At 38.6% G+C, this 21,573-nt stretch overlaps 1 protein-coding gene across 2 annotated transcripts in view; it reads left to right on the forward strand.

Moving 5' to 3' along the window:
• myo1ea (myosin IEa) overlaps positions 1-21,573 on the forward strand; it is a 105,377-nt gene that overhangs the window by 23,612 nt on the left and 60,192 nt on the right. For both annotated transcript variants that reach the window (XM_061964071.1, XM_061964070.1), the window contains exons 2-4: positions 11,639-11,782; positions 15,133-15,222; positions 17,826-17,920. In XM_061964071.1, coding sequence (XP_061820055.1) covers positions 11,639-11,782; positions 15,133-15,222; positions 17,826-17,920 — 329 coding nt within the window. The remainder of the gene's footprint in view (positions 1-11,638; positions 11,783-15,132; positions 15,223-17,825; positions 17,921-21,573) is intronic.

The raw sequence follows: 21,573 nt of genomic DNA on the forward strand, positions 1-21,573 counted from the left end.
TAGGATTGTTTGCCCTTGGCAGATGGATGCCTGATTCCCAGAAAGTATAATTGGGTAGTTGCAAAGGCGCTATGTCAGTGTACATTTGTTTTTCTGCATGCGTTTGCTTGCCTGTTTGCTTTTTAGCATCATCGATTGAAACTTAAGCAGGAAGTCCTTGTGACACACACAGAAGGGCTTTGAATCCATTTCTACTGCATAGGGTTTCTTTATGTTCAACCACTACTGAGGCTGCTGTAAAAAGAAAATATACTGTACTTGGTGTGACATGTTCCTGTCTTGGATTTCCACAGAGTTCCACCCTCAACCACAATCGCCTGCTAGGCTATATTTTACGCCTAGTTGTCCTCCATTGAAAACACCGATTTCGTTTGAGATGTTTTTAAATCAGCTCCCATGATAAATGCTGCCTATGTAGAAGTGAAACGGTGTGTAATTTAGTCTGGGTCGGGATTTTTTTGAGATTCTTTTTCTTTTCTTTAGTTGGACACACTACACACAAATACACAGACACACACACACACACACACACACACACCCTTCCCTGTAGGCAAAGCATTATTAGTCTTTACAACTAGTCAGTGCTCATGTTTCCATCATCCTGCAATATCATGACTTACTATCTACTCTTTTATCTCATTTGACCTTACTATGCTGATCTGTACGTGCACAGGCCAACAAGAGTTTTATCAAAAGTTGGCATTGTAGTGTAGATACCAGTTTAACAACATGTTTATTATTGTAGTTGTATAACTAGCGGTGTATAACGTGCTGCTCACAGTGACAGACAGTGTCTATTTATCTTTGAGAGATTGGACAAAGGTCACAGATCAGGCGGAAGTACTGTCGTCAAAATAATACCTTCTCCTTTGATTAAAGTACAGCAGATATTTTTAGAATCAACATACCTTATTGATCCTGATTGAATCAATCAATCAATCTGCCAACAGGTAAACATTAGGTTGTTTTGTGGTCAGTTCAGAAACGTTATGATAGTCTCCTAAATGTTAATGTTTTCTAGTTTTTGACTCAAAACCCTGAAAATTTATGAGAAGAACCAAGGAAAATGTGAACAGGTTAGGAGTTTGTTTTGATAACCTTACGCATGAACGATGTACCAAAAAGAGCAGTTTCTACATTGTCCACTCAAATGGAACAACAACAGTATCTTTAAAAAAAACACATTTTGTACACTGTGCCCATATGATGTGTCAAACACCAACTGCCTGTTTTCTGGGTATGGCACTATTGGGTGGAAAGTTGCTACTTCTTTGCTTCTGATGGGCCCTTGAGCAAAGCACTTGCAGCCTGCTCACTTTGACATCAGCCCCTACATTTATTCTCTATGTGTTACATTTTTGTGTAACCTCTTACGACTGAGTGCTTAAAAATGTGGCGATAGTCCACAGGGCTTCAGGTTTAATACATTAGAAGTGGGACAGGGATATGCCTCGCCCACGGTGCCTTTGAGCAACCAATCCTACTATTCCTGCTCCGGTGCTGAAAAGCTATCCATTGTCCCATTGTGTCGCTAAAGTCATGTGCTAGAACATATTTTTGGAAGACGTGTTTAAAGTCTACAACATAGTCTTAAACTTAGACATTGTATGAGTGTCTACATTTCCCACAGCATTGGAACACATTCATCCTTTTTCGCCACACTGCACAGCAACAGTGACATAGGACTTTTTTCATGTCCCCCCGATGATTGATTGTTGGCTAATTACAAGCAAAGTTCATGTCTCTATTTGTTGATCTCCATATGTCACTCACACTAAAAGCAAGCCACCAGTGTTGTCATCTTGACACAAGAAAAAACATGGGTCTGTGGATGCAGAAGAAGTCGGTAGGAAAATCATGTTTTTGATGGAGACCATGGCCCACTCTGATCTAATGTATGCAAGTATTAACTTAAATCAGTACAATATGTGAAACCATTGAGGTTTTAACGTTTTGTTACTTTTTTGTGTTACCATATTTATGAAAGAAATTAAACAAAAAATGTATGTACTTTTTTAAAATCCATTGTTAAGCGAATTACCCTTTCATACATGAGATATGTTTACAAAAGTGGATTAGTGTGGTATTAATCCTTGACTCTATCAACAGTAACCTTGTTATACATTACCAGTGAGGCAAATAATCTAAAAATTGACATAATCTCTATATCCCTACTGTTAGCCAATTGCCGTACATATCAAGTACAGTAATTGTTAAAAGAATAAAACAGGTAGTTAGTTGTTAGGTAAGGCATAGGATGGGCATAAAAATTAATTGTTAGGACTGGGGTCATTGTTGAAGCAATCAGTACAGTACTTGTCTAAATCAGCAGGGGCAGCATTGTTTCAGTTTCAACTAGTTTTTGGTCTATGGAAGAAGAACATGACATCAGTTATTGCTGGTTTTCAACCACATGCCCTACATGCACTTTCGGGTTTGGCTTGGGGGGCAAACATTCAATACGGCTACCGTATATTAAGTATCAGCTGCGCACGTCAGTGTCATTAAGGTTTAGAAGTGAATACACAAGCAAGAGCTCATCAAAAATAGATGAATGTGGTGGGGTGGATCCATACGTTCTTAAGAAAGTATTTTCACACACTTTAAAAGATGTTTGGTCACCCAAATTTTTTTCTAAGTAGAACTACAAAAGTGTGGAGGCACATAATTTCTTTGCATCTGGTTGGGTCCAATAATTAAAAGAGATGTTTGCAACCTTTACGTGGATGCCTAGGGGTGCTAACTTTCTTTACTGTTTTAGGCATTTTCCTGCCTTCTTAGGGCTTTCAGTATGTAATGACCTAACTAGCCCATATATAACACATGTATGCGCATTAGCTTTGTGTGTTGTTAGCTAATGATAGCAATTTTGGATACGTAACGTTAGCTATCGTTTAATGTATATACTATCGTAACAAAAACATGACTGAAAGTTGTTAGTTGTTTCTTTTGGTACTGCTTTTGTGTACGTGTATGGTGAGACAGTATATACTATCGTAACAAAAACATGACTGAAAGTTGTTAGTTGTTTCTTTTGGTACTGCTTTTGTGTACGTGTATGGTGAGACAGCGGTGAGTGACATGTCCTTAATGCCAAACAAGTTATCTGGACTGATGAGCAATTTTTATTTAATATAATTAGTAATTGCAATTTTTATTTAATATAATTAGTAATTGTAAAAGCGATGGTAAATTGAGATCACAAATAATCTCACGTATTAGATTCCATTATTAATATTACGTCATTGAAAATGCAATTTTGCTAATGGGGCACCTTTTTAATCAGTCCCTCCAGGATTTTGGGATCGTGCCAGTTCAACCATCCATCCAACCCTCCATTTTCTACCGCTTGTCCCTCTCGGGGCCGCGGGGGGTGCTGGAGCCTATCTCCGCTGCATTCGGGCGGAAGGCGGTGTACACCCTGGACAACACCTCACGGCAGGGCCAACACAGATAGACAGACAACATTCACACTCACATTCACACACTAGGGACCATTTAGTGTTGCCAATCAACCTATCCCCAGGTGCATGTCTTTGGAGGTGGGAGGAAGCCAGAGTACCCGGAGGGAACCCACGCAGTCACGGGGAGAACATGCAAACACATTTTGGCCAATTAGCATCATTTTCACTAGACGAAGCAGGAATGACAAAGTATATGTTGCAGTATATCAACTTTTTATTGCTTAAATGGCTCAATTGTCGTCCTTCCCGCATACTTCAGACCTACTTCCGGTTACTGTCCACTACGCTAAGCCCTCCGGGTAATGTAGTATATACACATTTAGCAACACATCGGTGTGCTCACTTCCTAGTTTACCTGTACTGTATTTATATATTTTTTTATAAATTTATAAAATTTTATTTAAAACAATCATGAACATAATGTAATTTGCAATGCTGAACTAGCAAAGAGCAGCATTTACATGACACAGACGATGATGTGTGATTATAATTGCTTACCGTCTCTTATTTACCAAGAAAAATTACCGCTATGCATTGTTCTCAACTATTCACAAATGCTCATACCGTGCGAGGGTAAATGTGTTAGAATATAAATGAATGTTTAAGACGAACAAACACCTTTCAAGCGTAAAACATACATGAAAAATGTCTGCAACTTGTGGACGACAGAGCAAACAGTGGACTATGAGAACGTATTTGTGGTGTTTCTTTCTCTGATTATAATTAATTATTACTATTATTAGTTATGATTAATTAAAACCATACCGTATTTTGACATTGATTTGTGAGTATGTGCTTTTTAGCCATCTGGTGTCTTCTTTTAAGCCTGTGCAGTATAAAATGAATAAAGCATCAATATAGTGTTTTCCAATTTTTGTTGTGTCTTCTGTTTTTTGAGGTTTAGGTTACAAGTAACATTTAAAACACTAGCTTTAACATTAAAATCACATCAACATTAAAATCACAAGTTGATTCAAGATCCTATGTTATTCAAAAAAGCCTCGAAACAATGCAAATTGTGCCACAACTTCCTGAAAAGCTGCCGCGAATTCAAAAACAAAAAAAACCTGCGAAATACTTTTAATCTTGTGGGTACTAGATCAATCAAGGCAGTATGGTTCAGGTGGTAGAGTGATTTTCTCCCAACCTGAAGGCTGCTGCTTCAATTCTCAGTCCATGTGACCATGTCAAAGTATCCTTGTGCAAGATAGTGAACCCCATGTTGCTCCTGATCCCTGTCATCAGGAGGGGAATGTGGTAATAGTGTCAAAGCACTTTGAATACTTTGAAGGTAGAAAAGCAAGAAAAATCAATTTACCGTTCATAGAGGTTGAAAGAGGCCATAGTAGCACGACTAACCTCACACAAGGATTATCCAACATTAATCTCGCTATAGGAATCTTTTGGAGTACTTTAGGCAACTTTCAGGGTCTTGAGGAGGAGAAATAAGTACCTGATTGTGTTTTGTTTAGCTGTTCATATGCCAAGCTATTTTGTCACTACAATCTCAATCTGGCCAGCATTTCCTCATTGATTCTATTGTTGCAACTCTCTAGTGGGGTTGTTCCCCAAGATTGCCATTACATCACAAAGTGATTAGCGGTATCAGTTGCTTCTAATTTTAGGAGGGCTGCCCATATTTGTCTGGCTCATTCTCACAGACAAAACACTGGTTGGACTGTGTGTCAGCTACTGGGGTGGAAAAGCACAGAAGGAAGAAATGAGGGGAAAAGTGCCGCTTATGATACTGAATCAAAGCCAGCCATTTCCTGTTAGCTGAGCCAGCTTCTGCTCAGCGCTCTCCATATATGGTGATGGTATTTGCATGAAGGGGACAGCCTGGACTTATGGATCACAACTGACGCTATCATGCCTTTGTATAAACTTAGGTTAAAAAGTCTGATACCTTTGCAAGGGTTTTGCTTATTGAATATCAAACACTGTATTCATTAAGTAGTCAGGAAACAGAAATACATTATCATCAGTATTTTACATTTCTTTAGTTGCTGCGTACTGTGCATAAAAAAACAGCAGACAATTTGGTTGTAAAGTGGCGTCTTTACACAATCATCAACACAATCACACGTGAGCGCTACAACCTTTAACCCTACACAGATTGTGCGGGTGCATAGTCAATCCAGGCACCACCCAGGCATCCTTGCTTGAGTGCGTGCGCTTTTCTCCTTTCCTGGCCAGCTACTCCCTATGACTATTTTCTCAGTCCTCTTGCCTCATTATAGCATCCCAAATCAAAACACATGAAAGTATTCTCCCGCATTTGACGTGTACCTCCTACATTGCGTGTGCAGCTTGTTACTTACTACGGCTCTCATCATGATCCTGCACTTTTTTAGCCCAGACAGGTTAATTACAACACACTTGATTTCCGCCCGCCCCCACTTATTCAGTAGCTTTCTCATGCACACACTATCTGTTGTCAATTAGTGATGTGAGCAATAAATTAGTCTTGGTTTTGTCTGTGGGGTCAAAAAACATGCTCAACATTTATTAGTTCATGATTTAAAGTGTTAGTGACATAATAATGTTGCTCACAAAGAGAAGAGCAATGTATCATACTGAATTTATGCACAGAACACGTAACGATGGAACACATTTAAAGCGGCTGTTTCCAACCTTTGCGGTAATGCCAAGAGGGCGCTGACTCTCCAATGTGTTGTAAGCAACGTACAGTTTTTAGTAAGTAACAACTTGACCTACGTCCGTATGTAACACACATTAGCTTCATGTGTTCATAGCTAATAATAGCGATTTGGCATTTATCATTGAATGAATAGCTCAGGGGTGTCAAAAGAGCAGCCCGGGGGTTTATTTGAGACCTGCAGCTCGTTATTTATTGGCCCACGACACATTATACAGACAAAATAAACTCATTAGACAAGAAAAAACAAATAAATATTGTAATTGGCCTAAATCCCCCTCAAAATGGGACCTAAAAACCAATATGACTGACGACCTGCGCAGCATACTTGATATGGTCTGATCATTTCCGTGTGTCCTGTTATGATGAACGTGTACAAATTTCTTGCAAGATATAGTACATTTTTGAGTGTGCTAAAGCCCTTTAAAAAAGTTTCAGTTGGAGGAATAATAATAATTGATTGATTAGGGAAGAATAAGAGCAAAAGAGGGTTTATAGATAAACTGTGCTCTGTGCAGGACTCAAATCCATGACATTTTGTTTCAGAACATAATTTCACAAACCAAAGCGCTATCAACTCTGACAAACAGATGTTGGCTTGCCTCATGTCATATAATAAGATGATATGACATATATATATATATATATATATATATATATATATATATATATATATATATATATATATATATATATATTATGCATCGGCTTCCTACTGAGAAAACCTGTTATATTGCATTGATGAATATTAAATCACAATTCTGGGGTTTTTCACAGTACTTATGGTTAAGACATCTTTCAGACTGTATGAGGAAGTGTGTGACAAGATTCCTAATCTTAGATCATAATGCATACTTGCCAACCTTGAGACCTCCGATTTCGGGAGGTGGGGGGTGGGGGGTTGGGGGCGTGGTCGGGGGTGGGGCAGGGGACGTGGTTGGGGGCATGGTTAAGATATATATATATATAAGAAATACTTGACTTTCAGTGAATTCTAGCTATATATATATATATATATATATATATATATATATATATATATATATATATATATATATATATAAATAAAATAAATACTTGAATTTCAGTGTTCATTTACAAACTACAACTCACAAACACTTTAGAGTTAGGCTCCACCATCAGAATGTGTACTTAAACTTATAAAGATCACATGGATATTATTCAGTGAGTTGATTCACCAAAACTAACCTGTTATACAGTAGGAAAAAGCACACAGGACGTTTCAATTTTTCACAGACTGGTCGCGCTCATCAGAATGACAAGACACTTCCGGTCTGCAGGCGATAGCATTCAATTGGGAAGAAACGCCCTACTGCCCCCTACTGACCAATGTGAATACTGATAATTGTGTAATGACAGCTCCAAAAACGAATTCAAACCACAAAATAAAATAAATAAATCAACACAAAAATGTGACACATTATGGGTGGGTCACATATGCATGTACAGTAGATGGCAGTATTGTCCTGTTTAAAAGTGTCACAACATTGCTGTTTACGGCAGAGAACTGCTTTACGGTAGACACTGTTGTTGTGTGTTGTCAACACGTCACTCAGGTCCGCCTGAATTTCGGGAGTTTTTCGGGAGAAATTTTGTCCCGGGAGGTTTTCGGGAGAGGCGCTGAATTTCGGGAGTCTCCCGGAAAATCCGGGAGGGTTGGCAAGTATGTCATAATGTCAAGCTTTTTTAGCAAAGTTTGGATTTTTGGCAGAAATGTCTACCCCATCGTCTTCATGTGCATCCATCTATGCCGTATTGTTGACTTGATTGAATCACAGAACACGAAACTCGCCAGGCTGCCGTCAGGGGCGCGTGTTGCCCCAATTGATGTCGAGTGTTGCCGAAGCTTCAGTCGACCAGACACGAGTGCTGTAGTAGCAGCGGTGCTGGTGAGAATTTATTTTCATGGAGAGTAAAATCCAGGAAAAATCACAATGCTTGGAATGGACAAAAACAAGATTTCTTAGCAAAAACGGGAAGGTATGCCTCAAACCCACATGTGCGAAAAAACTACGAAACTAACTATAAACAGTTCACAAATTACTTCTACGTGTCCGGCGATATATGTTTTTGCAAATTTAATGACGACTTGTCTTTCAAAAGCTGTACCAATGGTAGCCAGTTGGCTGTTGTGGATGCGACCACCGATGTCGGGTCTTAAACATGTTTATTGTTAAGTTTTGAATTAGAATTTTGAATACTCCTAATATTATAATTTAGCCACCAGTGTTGAAACATTAGCTCCGTCATCCTAGTGTGTGCTTTCTTTTACTTGAAAGCATGTACTCTGTACCCATAAATCATTGTTATATTACTGTGCTTGTATTAATTGATGGGCTGCCAGCTACAGCATCTGCTTATCAATCTGTCTGTTTGTATCATCCTAAATATCTATTTCTATCTGTCTATTTTTTATCATACCTGTATCAATATGTGTGTATTTATCTGTCTGTCCGTATATCTACTTCTATTTCTATCCGTCTGTTACCTGTCTACACATAGGGTCACATATAGTCGCCACATAAAATCAATGAAGCACTTCTACATAGGTTGCCTGCAGTGAATACTCAGGCTCACCTGGCAGTATTGTGTGCCTCACACAGAGATACTTGCAAAGACCAACTGCAGAAATGCAGAGGCCACGATCAACCAACAATAGCTGCGCTGTCTCGGCCATGGGGTTCGAATGCCTCCAGACAGGCTGCCCTCCAGAGTATTATATGGCCAACTACACTGCAGAAGAGGTATAAAGAGCAGCTGAAGATCTCAATGAGGAAATGTAACATCAGGCCCGAGGACCTTGAGGTCATCATTGCTAATCTCTGGAGGCCGCACTGTTATGACAGGACTCTCCACCTGCAAAGGGAGCGAATTGCCAGACGGGAACAGTGCTGTATCAGGAAAAACACACTCAGAGATGGCAGGACCACCACCACAACAACCTACACATGTCCAACCTGCAATAAAGTATGCGGCTCCAGGATTGGACTCAACAGCCATCAGAGTCCACCGTTAAAGTCATAAGAGGATGTTATCATCGGATTTGATGGACAACCAAGTCTGTCTAGTTCTATCTATCTCTATCTGTTTATCTAGCTCTCTATCTACAGTATCTGTCTATTTTGTTTGTATGTTCATCTATATATTTCTATCTCTTTGTCTGTACTCTACCTCCATCTATCTGTCTGTCTATATCTATCGATTTGTCTGTCTGTTTGAGGGGGGGATTTTTGAGCACCTGAGCATGTATGATTACAAATTTTATTGCATTACATTGAATAGGAAAGATGGGCGACACGAATGCATGGGAGCCACAGCACGCTGACGTAACAGTTACTATTCTTATTCTCTCCCCCCTTGTCTACTTTTTGTTTTTCTTTCTTTGGCAAGGGCACACAATATACTCGTAATTCAAATTCATGCTCATAACTTAAAGCATAATAAAAAGCTGAAAGACAGCTCGTATCAAAAATACTCGCTAATTCGGGTAAGCTGAAGTACCACTTATAGGGCTGCATTATTTTAGTAGTTGAGTAATCTATTGATTAATTTGTTTCGATTACTCAGGGTGTACCCTGCCTTCCGCCCAAATGCAGCTGAGATAGGCTCCAGCACCCCCCGCGACCCTGAAAGGGACAAGCAGTAGATAATGGATGGGATGGATACTCGAGTAATTGGATAAAACACACTGTATACTCTCAATGCATATTTTAGGGAAAATAGTTGAACAACCTTTTTTCTGCTTGCCATAACCTTTGTTCTTTTTTTCTAGTAAATGCACATCATCAATATTGAAATTTGCCCTTTTAACTTGTGTGCAATAATTTAAAAAATTATACACCGGTGTGTGTGTGTGCATGTGTGTGTGTGTGTGTGTGTGTGTGTGTGTGTGTGTGTGTGTGTGTGTGTGTGTGTGTGTGTGTATATATATATCTGTGTTCATCGCCACACAGATATCGGCACCCGCACAGCATTGCTCTCATTGGCGCTCTTTTGCATCGCAACGGCCATGCTAAAACGATGTCCATGTGAGTTCCGGGCACTCTATGCAGTCCAGATTTAATTACTTACCCTCATTAAACGAATAATCCATCCATCCATCCATCCATTTTCTACCGCTTATTCCCTTTGGGGTCGCGGGGGGCGCTGGAGCCTATCTCAGCTACAATCGGGCAGAAGGCGGGGTACACCCTGGACAAGTCGCCATCTCATCACAGGGCCAACACAGATAGACAGACAACATTCACACTCACATTCACACCCTAGGGCCAATTTAGTGTTGCCAATCAACTTATCCCCAGGTGCATGTCTTTGGAAGTGGGAGGAAGCCGGAGTACCCGGAGGGAACCCACGCAGTCACGGGGAGAACATGCAAACTCCACACAGAAAGATCCCGAGCCCGGGATTGAACCCAAGACTACTCAGGACCTTCGTATTGTGAGGCAGATGCACTAACCCCTCTGCCACCGTGAAGCCGAATAATCAAAGCAACATAATATAAATCTAGCTTTTTTTTAAATCAAAATAATCAATTAATCATTGCAACCCTAACGAATGTACATTCTTTTCTTATCATGTAAAGTTTGCATTTCCACTTGCCGCGACCAAAAATAGGAATTAAAACATGTTAATAGGGTGTGATTTGGAAGACTAATTAGGCTTTGTCCCATAGACTAAAACTATTTCCGACCATCACCCAGTCCGTAAAGTGGTTTATTTTCTTCTTGTAAAGACTAAATTCACCCTGTTAGATGTTAAAAGCACACCCGCTCTATCGAGTTGATTACTGTGACTCCCCACTGCATTTCTTTCCGCTCGTAAACAGAAAGTAGAATTAGTGTTTTGTTTTTTAATTAGAAATTGTTTTCTAACTACTTTTCTACATTTTACATCTACATCCGTTGAGTTATACAGTTAATTCCTGTTTACCTTTTTAAGTACGTACAGCAAAAGTGTCAAAATGTTAGAAAGCTCTCCATATGCTGCTGTATGAATACATATTAATAAACATATTTATCTTTGTACCCTTGTTTTTTTGTAGCTTATTTTGCTTCGGAGTATAATAGGCTGACTCCTCACCACACTTCCTCACAGGAAGTATAAAGTTGCATTTTGTATGCTCTGAGTGATTCTCCATTCTCCATCCAGGAGAAACCGAGTCCTCGTAGCGTGTTGTGACACTCTCCCACAGTAGCCACACTCAGTGACACCGAGGTGACTCATAGCACATGATGGATGACCTCACATCTCCAGAGACTTAGTCAGCTCAAAAGAAAACTGTGTTTGGATGTGGATACAAGCTGGATTCAAGTGTATTTCACACAAAGAAGAAAAAGGAGCACACTGCAGTTACAAAATGTTCACATTTTGAGATTAATATTGCATTTCTTTTATGTGTTATGTGCCTTAGAGCCAAGCCATTACTCATGATAGTCATCCTGTAGGCCTCCTATGGCCCATCTAACCATTGTTCGCTATGTGTGCTTTGTTTCAGGGGAGCCGTGGTCATTATGGGTACCACTGGCAGAGCCACAATGTCAAGATCAGCGGGGTGGACGACATGGTGCTGCTCACCAAGATCAACGAGGACGCCATTGTGGAAAACCTGAAGAAGAGATACATGGATGACTACATCTTTGTATCCTTGCCTCATAATTCTGGCTCGCACCTTAGTGAGGAATGGCGAGCTTCCCGTCACCTCAGCTTTCCCAGAATAGCTTTATAGTCACTCGCAGGGGTGAGTAGGGTGGCTGACGGACGGTAGTGGCTGCCCATTTTGTGTTTAAGGGGGAAAGGTCATCTCCGTAGTACTGCCAGATGTTTGACTACTGCTTAGTTGCCCAAGGAAGGAAGAGATATTACTCTTGGATCTTCCTGTGGTCCAAATGTTGGCAGAGAGCAACCAGTAGACTTTCTTACAGTCTAAATTGAATCTTTTCTTAAAACATATTATTATTATAATTTTTTAAATAAATTGATCAGAATACCCCAACAATCAAGAATTACATCACACGTAAACCCCCTCTAAACAGGCCTGTTTGGAGCAGCCAGTTATGGGGGGGAGGGTTGCTTTGTCTCAAATCATATGAACCGCTGCTCCCACAGCCTTACATTAATGCAGTAGCAGTCAGACGTGATGTGCAGGTCCTTTATATGGCAAGCAAATTGATCCAACAAGATCGTGCTCCAGAAAACCCAGATACTGAATTTGTATTAGGGATAGTACCTTTCACACTGATGCGGTACCAATTACAGGTATCTGAGAATCGATACCGGCACTCAACGATAAACATTTTCGGTACTTTTATGTTTTCATAGATGATAATTGTTTAATAATAAAATATATATTTTTAATGTAACATTTAAAAATGAGCTGATTGTGATTGATAACTGGGCTGTCAAGTTGTTATATCTTGTTTTCTTATTACCGCATTTTCCGTACTATAAGCCACTACTTTTATCCCCAGCTTTGAACCCTGCGGCTGATTCAAAGGTGTATGGATTTTTCTTCGCTTATGGCTAAATTATACAATTGATTAAGAAAGAAATCAATGTACTAAAATGATCCACTTTAAGAAACTGTTGAAACTCAATGTTTACAAAGTACAAGAAAAAAGATTCCTGATAAACATCTTCAACCCTACAGTATTAAAAAAGGAGGAAATCTTATCAATCCTAAAGGATTAATACATACATTAATTTTGTGTGATCAGCCGTTTTACTGCCGTGTTACAGGCACCGTTTGGAAACAATTAAGTTATGGAAATAAACATTTGGAAAATCTTTCTAAAATCTATCTCTTTTCACAACATACCGGTAGATATCTGCGGCTTATAGTCCAGTGCGACTAATGTATGATTTTTTTTTCTTTTCTAAAACTTAGTGGTTGCAGACAATAGTTCAGGAAATATAGTACATTTCTGAGTCTCAGTCGCAAATATTATATAGTAGAATTTGCATGCCTTTGCAAGGTGGCAGTTAGGCTGAGTCCGCTCTGAGTGTTACTTGAGTGATCGTTTTTTCGCCAAGTGTTTGAGCTGGTACTTGTCTGCAACCGGACGTGACGTCATGAGCAACAAAGGTATTGAAATATGGCGCCGTTTGATTTTACGTACATCGGTACCCGGTAGTATAGACTTATGAAAGTACCAAAGTTGGTACCCATCCCTAATGTGTATACAAGCAATAAAAAGACAAGTTTTCCATAATACGTCCCATTTAAAACCTATAGTATTTTATATATGTTTTGTTTTATTTTGGTAGTTTTTTCTTCTAAGTATGCATCATGTGAGGCCAGAGGTTAGGGTTTGAACATTGTTAGTTAACTTTGAACTTACTGTAACTTTTGGCCATCACAGTTCGCTTGAATTGTCCAATTGATAAAGAACCAATTGATAGAGCTGGGAAAAAAGAGACTGGACTGGATTTTGCCTGGCAAGCCATGATATTTAAGTTAAACCAGTGAGATGGACATGTTTAGAATTGTTTACCTTGGCGAAGGTCTGCACTCTTTCATTGTTGTTGTTATAGTTTCCAGAAATCACTTTCTACAGGCCTCTTATTTGCCATATTGTTCTAACAGTTTGGGGATATATAAAGCCACATACTTCTTTGGTATGCACTTAAGAGCCTGTGAATTTGTAATACCATTGGTGTGAACATTGATAAATCTGTTTTAAACAGTACAGTCGGGCTTTAACTTACTTGGCAATTATTGTTCAGCTTTGAAAGCTGACCTGGGAGCATTGTACATTGCACAATTTGGAGGATATGAAATACACAGTTCCAAGTAAATCCAAAACCTATTGAGTAAGTGATGTTGGAAAAAGGACTAAAGAATTAAGTGCAGACTTTGGCCCGCAAACATCAGTGACTGTGGGGCCTTCTGCATGTCACTCTAGGCCTCCCACAAGAGCAGCTTTATTTCTCGTCAGTAGCGGGTATAAAACGTTACAATTGTGTTACATGCTCAGCTTAGTCTCAGTCATTTGTAACAACCAGGAATTTAGTTTGAATAGCAGAAAAGTCTTCTACTTTCATTACACAATATCAGAACTATGAGACGGTTCAGTTGTCTTAAACACAATCAACTGGAACTGCGAATTGCAACCACAATGAGAAAAAATTGTTATATGATTACCGTATTGTTTCAAATATAAAGCGTTTGATTACCACTATCTTAAATTTAACATCATAACTAACAGAGGTGAGGATCTTTGGGCACCTCACAATTCGATTCAGGAGCTACTATTCGATTAAAAATCGATTATTGATGCATCTTTAATTGATGTACGTTGATGCAGTTTTACATTTCTTTTTGTTTCATTAAATAAGCATTTATCACTTGCAACTTTTAAAAAACTGTGCATTTGTAATAAGAAACAGTTAAATTAATTCCTACATTTATTGAAATAATGAAAATGTGTGCAAAACTGGAACATAAGTGCCCCATAATAAAGCAGCTGGTTGGATCTCTCGGTGAGGTGGCTTGCTTCATTTAGCCAAGTTTTAGAACCGTTTGCATTATTTTATTTACAATAAATAAATCGATTGACTATTGATGTTTACTAATCGATTGTATAATCCGTCCATGTCCGGATTGCGATGCATCTAAAAATCGATTATTTCCCCCACCTCTAATAACTAGTCTGTTTGCTGTCTTGCACAGAGACACTTTCCCCGCTCTATCACAACATAATTTCTCCAGGTTACTAATGTGTGTGAGTGATGAGAAGAAAAGCTTTAATTGGTTAGGTAAGCAGTCGTTTCGCACCACCTGTTTGTATGTATAAATCTGTAGACCCAAATACAAGTAATATTAGCTTTGATAAGCACAAGTTTTGATGCAGCTCTTGAGTTGGATGTCATAGTGTGCAGGTGTGCCTAATATTTGTACAATACCTATTCTTAAACAGATATACTTTTCAAGTGTCTGTTTTTCCATGATTTGTCCTTTTTTTTGTGACCTTTAACTAATGCCCTCATCAGACATACATTGGTCCTGTGCTGATCTCCGTCAACCCCTTTAAGCAGATGCCGTATTTCGGGGAAAAAGAAGTTGAGATGTATCAAGGCGCAGTAAGTTGAATTTTGTCTTTAATTCTTTGAATGAAGTACTTTTAAGATGTTACAGTCTGGAGATAAAAGAATTGGGTTGGATTCAGTGCAAACTTTCCAGCTGGCGGCTGCAGATGTTGCCTGTCAGAAACTGGACCCGAGCAACAGGAAGGCTTGGCAGTGAACTGTGTGTTCAAGCCAGCCCGATTCTCTCCTGAGCCAGGAGTGCACTTCTATATCGACTAATCTGTAAAAAAAAAAACTCAAGTATCACATTGATCAACTTCCTGTTTGCCATTTAAAAGTGCATAAGAGATTGTATTTACAGGCAGAAGAAAGCGCTATATGCTCAACGGATGTGGCCCGATTCTGCCCTTTTGAATATACCTGTGCAGATTGAATGTTGGAAAATATTAATCATTATCATATTAATCGTGTGTGTGTGTGTGTGTGTGTGTGTGTGTGTGTGTGTGTGTGTGTGTGTGTGTGTGTGTGTGTGTGTGTGTGTGTGTGTGTGTGTGTGTGTGTGTGTGTGTGCGTGCGTGTATATATATTATATATGTATATATTATATATATATATATATATGTATGTATACATAGAAATATGTATATATACATATATATATATATACATATATGTGTATATATGTATATATAGAGAGAGATATATATAGATGTATATGTGTGTATATATATATATACTGTATATATATATGTTTATATATATATGTATATACATATATACATATATATATATGTATGTATACATATAAATATGTATATATACATATATGTGTATATATGTATATATAGAGAGAGATATATATAGATGTATATGTGTATATATATATATATATGTATGTATATGTATATATATATATATATATGTATATGTGTGTATATTTATATATATATATATGTATATATATATATATATATATATATATATATATACATATATACATATATATATATATATATATATATATATATACATTTGTATATGTGTGTATCGTATCATATTTATTACTGCAAACATTTAAAAAAAAAAAAACTTAATTATGTGTCTTAAAGTGACAATGTAAACGTCCAGCGTACACAATAATGTTCACTTTGGTGTCTTTCAACTTTTACTTTCTGACAAGCAGTGTCCTTCACAGAGAACATGTTTATATCATTCTAAAATATGTTGTTTCTCAGAAGAGTTAACAATTTCACTTATAATAATGTAAACACCTCACAAACTGATGTTTGGCTTCGTTGGCTTCAAAAATATTTTCTGGATTATGAGAAGCTGAAATGTCCAGAGTGTATGCTGCCTTTGAACAGGCTCCAACTCCCACACGACATTCAGAGAAACAAGCAATGGAAAAAAAGATGGATGGATTGAGGATTCATCAAATAGTTTTTCAATTTCCGCATAATTCCCCCGCTGAACATTTTTTTGGGTGGTTACCTCTGTGCACCGCGCCGTGAACCACCGGCTTTGTGGCAATTTCGAAACTAAAGATGCGCACTTCGACTTTCTTACCTCCGCCAAATAAGTTATGTTTTCCCCAGGGTTTGTTTGTTTATTTGTTAGCAACATAACTCAAAGAGGTATGGATAGATTTTGATGACATTTTTCAGGAAATGTCCAAAAAAACAGTTGCTCTTATCGAACACACTTCCCTTCCTGCCTACGGCATTCTACCATGCCCCCACTTTTGAGCCCCACGTTGTGCAGAGTATTCTGGGAGCTGTAGTTTATTTTCAAACCTGGCCAATGCTAATGCATAAGAAAAAAATATTACTGTGACTTGTGGTCTGCACGAGATTAATGTAAAAAGATAACCTTTTTTTTTGTAAATTTGTAGTACATCACCCAACATCATGTCTCCTAAATAAACTTATTTTTTAAACACAGTCGACAACTCTGATGCTAGCATGACGTGAGTTGTGTCATGGCTTGTCCTTCCATAATTTAGACCAGCAAAGTGGGCGATCGAAGGTTGCCGTGGCACCAGCAAAAATGCTATACTCTTTATTATGAGCAAATTTACTCATTAATATAATTTAGAAGCGTAACAGAAAATATTTGAGAAGCACTGTTTTAAAGTGTCATTTGAACATATTTTTGGTATTTTTTTAGGGTCAGGGCTATTTAACTAAATTGTTCAGGGGGCCCTATTTTATTTAACCGAGGAGCCAGTAGTGCAAGATAGATGTTGACATAGATGTCTACATCTGCTGTAGACTTGACTACAGCAAAAAAACTTTTTGGATGTACTTTTTTAAACCTTTGCTGGATTTTACAGTCATTGTGTAAGTGTAAATAGAATAGATTAATCCAGTCTGACATCATCTGTGGGCCAGATTTAGTCCGCCACTTTAATAGTCCTTAAAATGTGTGGTTGTTGTGGACATTATGCAGGAGAAATAAATACAGAGACATGTAATTAAAGGTTTTTTGTTTGGTTTTTTTTAAGTGGAAAGAAACAACAGTATAGCTCACTTGTGTTTTCACTGTGATTTTGGACAGTAACAGAAGTTTACAACACAGTGGGATTAATTTAGCAAATTTGTAAACTGCATAATGCTTAAACAGATCTCTCATTTTTAATATTCTTTTCCTCCCATTAGGCCCAGTATGAGAACCCACCTCACATCTATGCACTGGCAGACAACATGTACAGAAACATGATGATTGACCGAGAAAACCAATGTGTCATTATTAGGTAAGAATAGTCCAATACCCTGAATACCACACCGGGAGATATGAATTATCAGTACCTGTCAGGTTCAGATATTCATCTAACAAACTAAAATGTTCAGAATAAAAATTTGAGATGATAATTTGTACAAACTGTTGCGTAAGATGTTATGTCAGCATGTGATGATGAGAGGGAGAGGTGCATTAGAACAAACCCAACCGGTTCCGCCGCATCATTGCAGGCAACTGACTGCAAATGACGTCTTTGTTTTCCCATCATATTATTTGTTTAGGCTGATTGTAAAGAAACATGCACTAATTGCAATTGTACACATGTATCTTCAAGATATGTGCAGCCAAAGTTGTGTTTCCTGCTTTCAAGTTTGAAATAACAGGAAGGGCACCTGCGTGATTCTTTCCTCTGCATTGATGTGTCTCTGGATCTAAGGGGCTTTTTCAGTCCGTTTTATGCAGGAGTAGTTTGTTTATTCTGGATGGAGTTGTGCTGAGAAGTGTTGCGTCATGATGTGGCCTTTTATCTTATGGTCCACTCACCTGACCGCTGTGGTTCCTATAGTGCTTACCTCATGATGAATGATTCCTGCTTCAGCACTTTAGTCTGTTGTTTGCACAGTGAACTAGTTCAGTTTCCCACAAAAAGGCGCCGAGGTGGATTATACGATGGACTAAATCAGCAAACAAAAGCATGCAAGTGGTGTTATGACGAGGCCAACACAAAAGGCTGCTGCAAACTGCTGGCCAGGCAGTGTGGTCAGCACTGGCATGTGTTTCCTATTTTCACTATTTGGTTGGAAAATTATCAATATAAGGGAAATACAGCAGCAATAATAGGATGCTGGCTATCCTATGCCAGCATAATTTAGTGTGTATGAAGCATGTCGCCATGTCACATGCCTTAAATCTCCAGGGGAGCAAACCTGGTTGGTTCTTAGTTTTAAGAAACCAACAATGAGCTTATTTCCAGAGGCTGATCTGCTTTTCATTTAGTAACACTGCATTATTTTGAAGCCTGTCAACTACTAGTTAGCATGTCCTCAATCGCCATAACTTTGTTTTTACTTTATTCATAGGTAAATAAAGTGTGTTTTAAAAAAGAAACAGGAAATACAATTTTGGCAAGACATGGCCATACTCACAATAATATGTACTTCTGTTCATTCAGCATCAGGGTTTCCCGCAGCGCTTTGTTGATAAGGCAGCCGCCTTAACAACAAAGTGCCACCGCCTCAACCAGGGGTGCTCATTACGTCGATCGCGAGCTACCGGTCGATCTCGGAGGGTGTGTCAGTCGATCACCAGCCAGGCATTAAAAAAATAGTCCTAAAAATGAGCGATCATAAATCTTCACTATGACGTCACTTTCGTCACTTGATTGACATTCACGGCACCCGAGGGTCTTCTGAGATGACGCTGGCTGCTGCCAGCTCATTAAAATTACCGACTGGAAGGCGAGAAACACTTTATTTCAACAGACTCTGGCGCCGTACCTGTCGTCAAAACTCCAAAGACCGACTGCACAGTTGCGCTAACAAAACGAGTCTCAGAAAGCTGGCGTGCACAAGCTAGCAAGCTACAGAGTTTGCCGACAATGTATTTCTTGTAAAGTGTATACAAAGGAGTACAGAAGCTGGACAAATAAGATGCCAAAAAGATGATTGCATTATTATTAAATACCTTTAATTTATTAACAATATTAACTATATGTGTTAAACATGCTTGCATTATCATTAAACACCTTTAACTTATTAACAAAAACATATATTTCATAAATAAGTAAATATAAATTATATATATGAATGAGGTAGATCCCACGACTTGATCAATTGAAAAGTAGCTCGCCTGCAGAAAAAGTGTGAGCACCCCTGGCCTAAACTAGCGTCTTAACAAGCCATGTCAGTACGTCTCTCTGCTGTGCTGCTGGTGCACCCCAGCATTGTCCCACCCACAAAACCATCTGATTGGTTACAGGCAGAGCGGTAACAGCCAATCAGCAGTGCGTATTCGGAGCGCATGTAACAGCCAATCAGCAGTGCGTATTCAGAGCGCAGGGAGTCAGTGCTCATGGTGGGGTGAGCAGAAAGGTGTTTAGCAGGTAAGCATAAGGCAGCGGACTCCCCCCAAATTATAATAAACACTTCCCAGTCCTCTCCAACTCAACTACTAGTAGCATCACTATGAGCCCGTTGACGTTCTAAAAACATAAGCGACAGCTCAGCTCGCTCGCAGTCCTTGAGGTTAAGGCTAATTAGCGTTTAGCGTGACGTTAGCTCACTGTGCGGTGTGTGTGCGTGTGTGTGTGTGCGTACGTGTGCGGGTGTGTGTATTCGCGCGCCCCACATGAAAAGAGAAAGACAAGCATTATTGACCTGCAGTTAATAACTAAGTTATTTCACTTTACCTTTTTCTGTGTTGATTGAGCTTTGTTGAAGCAGCAAAAAATGACATGTTAAATGAAGAGTTTCATGAAGCTGTCTCTGATAGATTATATAATAATATAAATGCATCATAACGCCTACATGAACTCCATGGTGTTCGGGGATGAATAGTCTCTCCTATTGCTATTGTACTATTTTTTCAGCTATAGTTACATTAATCATTAGTAATGTAGCAGCCTAGTTTTGAATGGCAGGGTCCCTCCTATCATATGTTGATAAAAAAATATAACATTTACATTATAAAAATCTACTACAGGCTTCCCAAATGCTGTAATACATTAATCATGATGAGTTGAGCATATGTCAGCATGTGGCCCTACTTTTAACTCTTTTTTTCAAACGCTTATTGCAAACGCTTACTTACAGTAAGTCATTAATTTGACTTAGTAAGTCATTATTTTGACTTAGTAAATTACTAATTAAAAATATTGACTTACTAAGGTAAGTAGGACTGTAGGTAAGTAGGACTGTTTTGTGTTTTGTTTTTACTTTACGGAAAAAATATTTAGATATATATTGTATATCGGCATTCAGCAAATGGAGCGGAAAACACAACCAAAAAATTACCGTTCTCCTGGTAACCTATGACAGTTCCACGCTGGAAATCACTGAGCTCCTGAGAGCTGCCCATTCTTTCACAAATGTTTGTAGAAACAGTCTCCATGCCTAAGTGCTTGATTTTATACACCTGTGGCCGGGCCAAGTGATTAGGACATCTGATTCTGATCATTTGGATGGGTGGCCAAATACTTTTGGCATTATAGTGTATGTATGGCGGCCATGTTTTTCTACCAATCATGCACATACATGTGCTTGTCAGTCCCTTAAAGATGTGTGCTGAATTTGGTGACAATTGTGTTACACCCACTAAAGTTACATAGAGTGCTTTTAAGGTGCATCAAGCTGTATGAGAAATTTCAAATTAGTCCAACTTATGTGACTTGATAACAGCGCTACCATGTGGTGTTTGTCAGAAAAAGAATGGGTCAGGCAACACAGTAGGGATGAATAGTTTGGCATATTTTCACCCTATTGTGTGCAGTAATTCAGGAATAGTAATGTTAGTTTACACAAGTACCACCATAAGGACCAACATTAAAACAGTAGTGTAGTAGGCCTCTAAGTATTCATTATAAACAAGGCAGATGTTTTATTTAACAAATGTATTTAATATTTGTGGCCACTGTAACATTACTCACTGTTTTAACTCTAACACTGTGTT

Source organism: Nerophis lumbriciformis, linkage group LG06 (genome assembly GCF_033978685.3).
Source record: "Nerophis lumbriciformis linkage group LG06, RoL_Nlum_v2.1, whole genome shotgun sequence".
In the NCBI taxonomy this organism is placed as follows: domain Eukaryota; kingdom Metazoa; phylum Chordata; class Actinopteri; order Syngnathiformes; family Syngnathidae; genus Nerophis; species Nerophis lumbriciformis.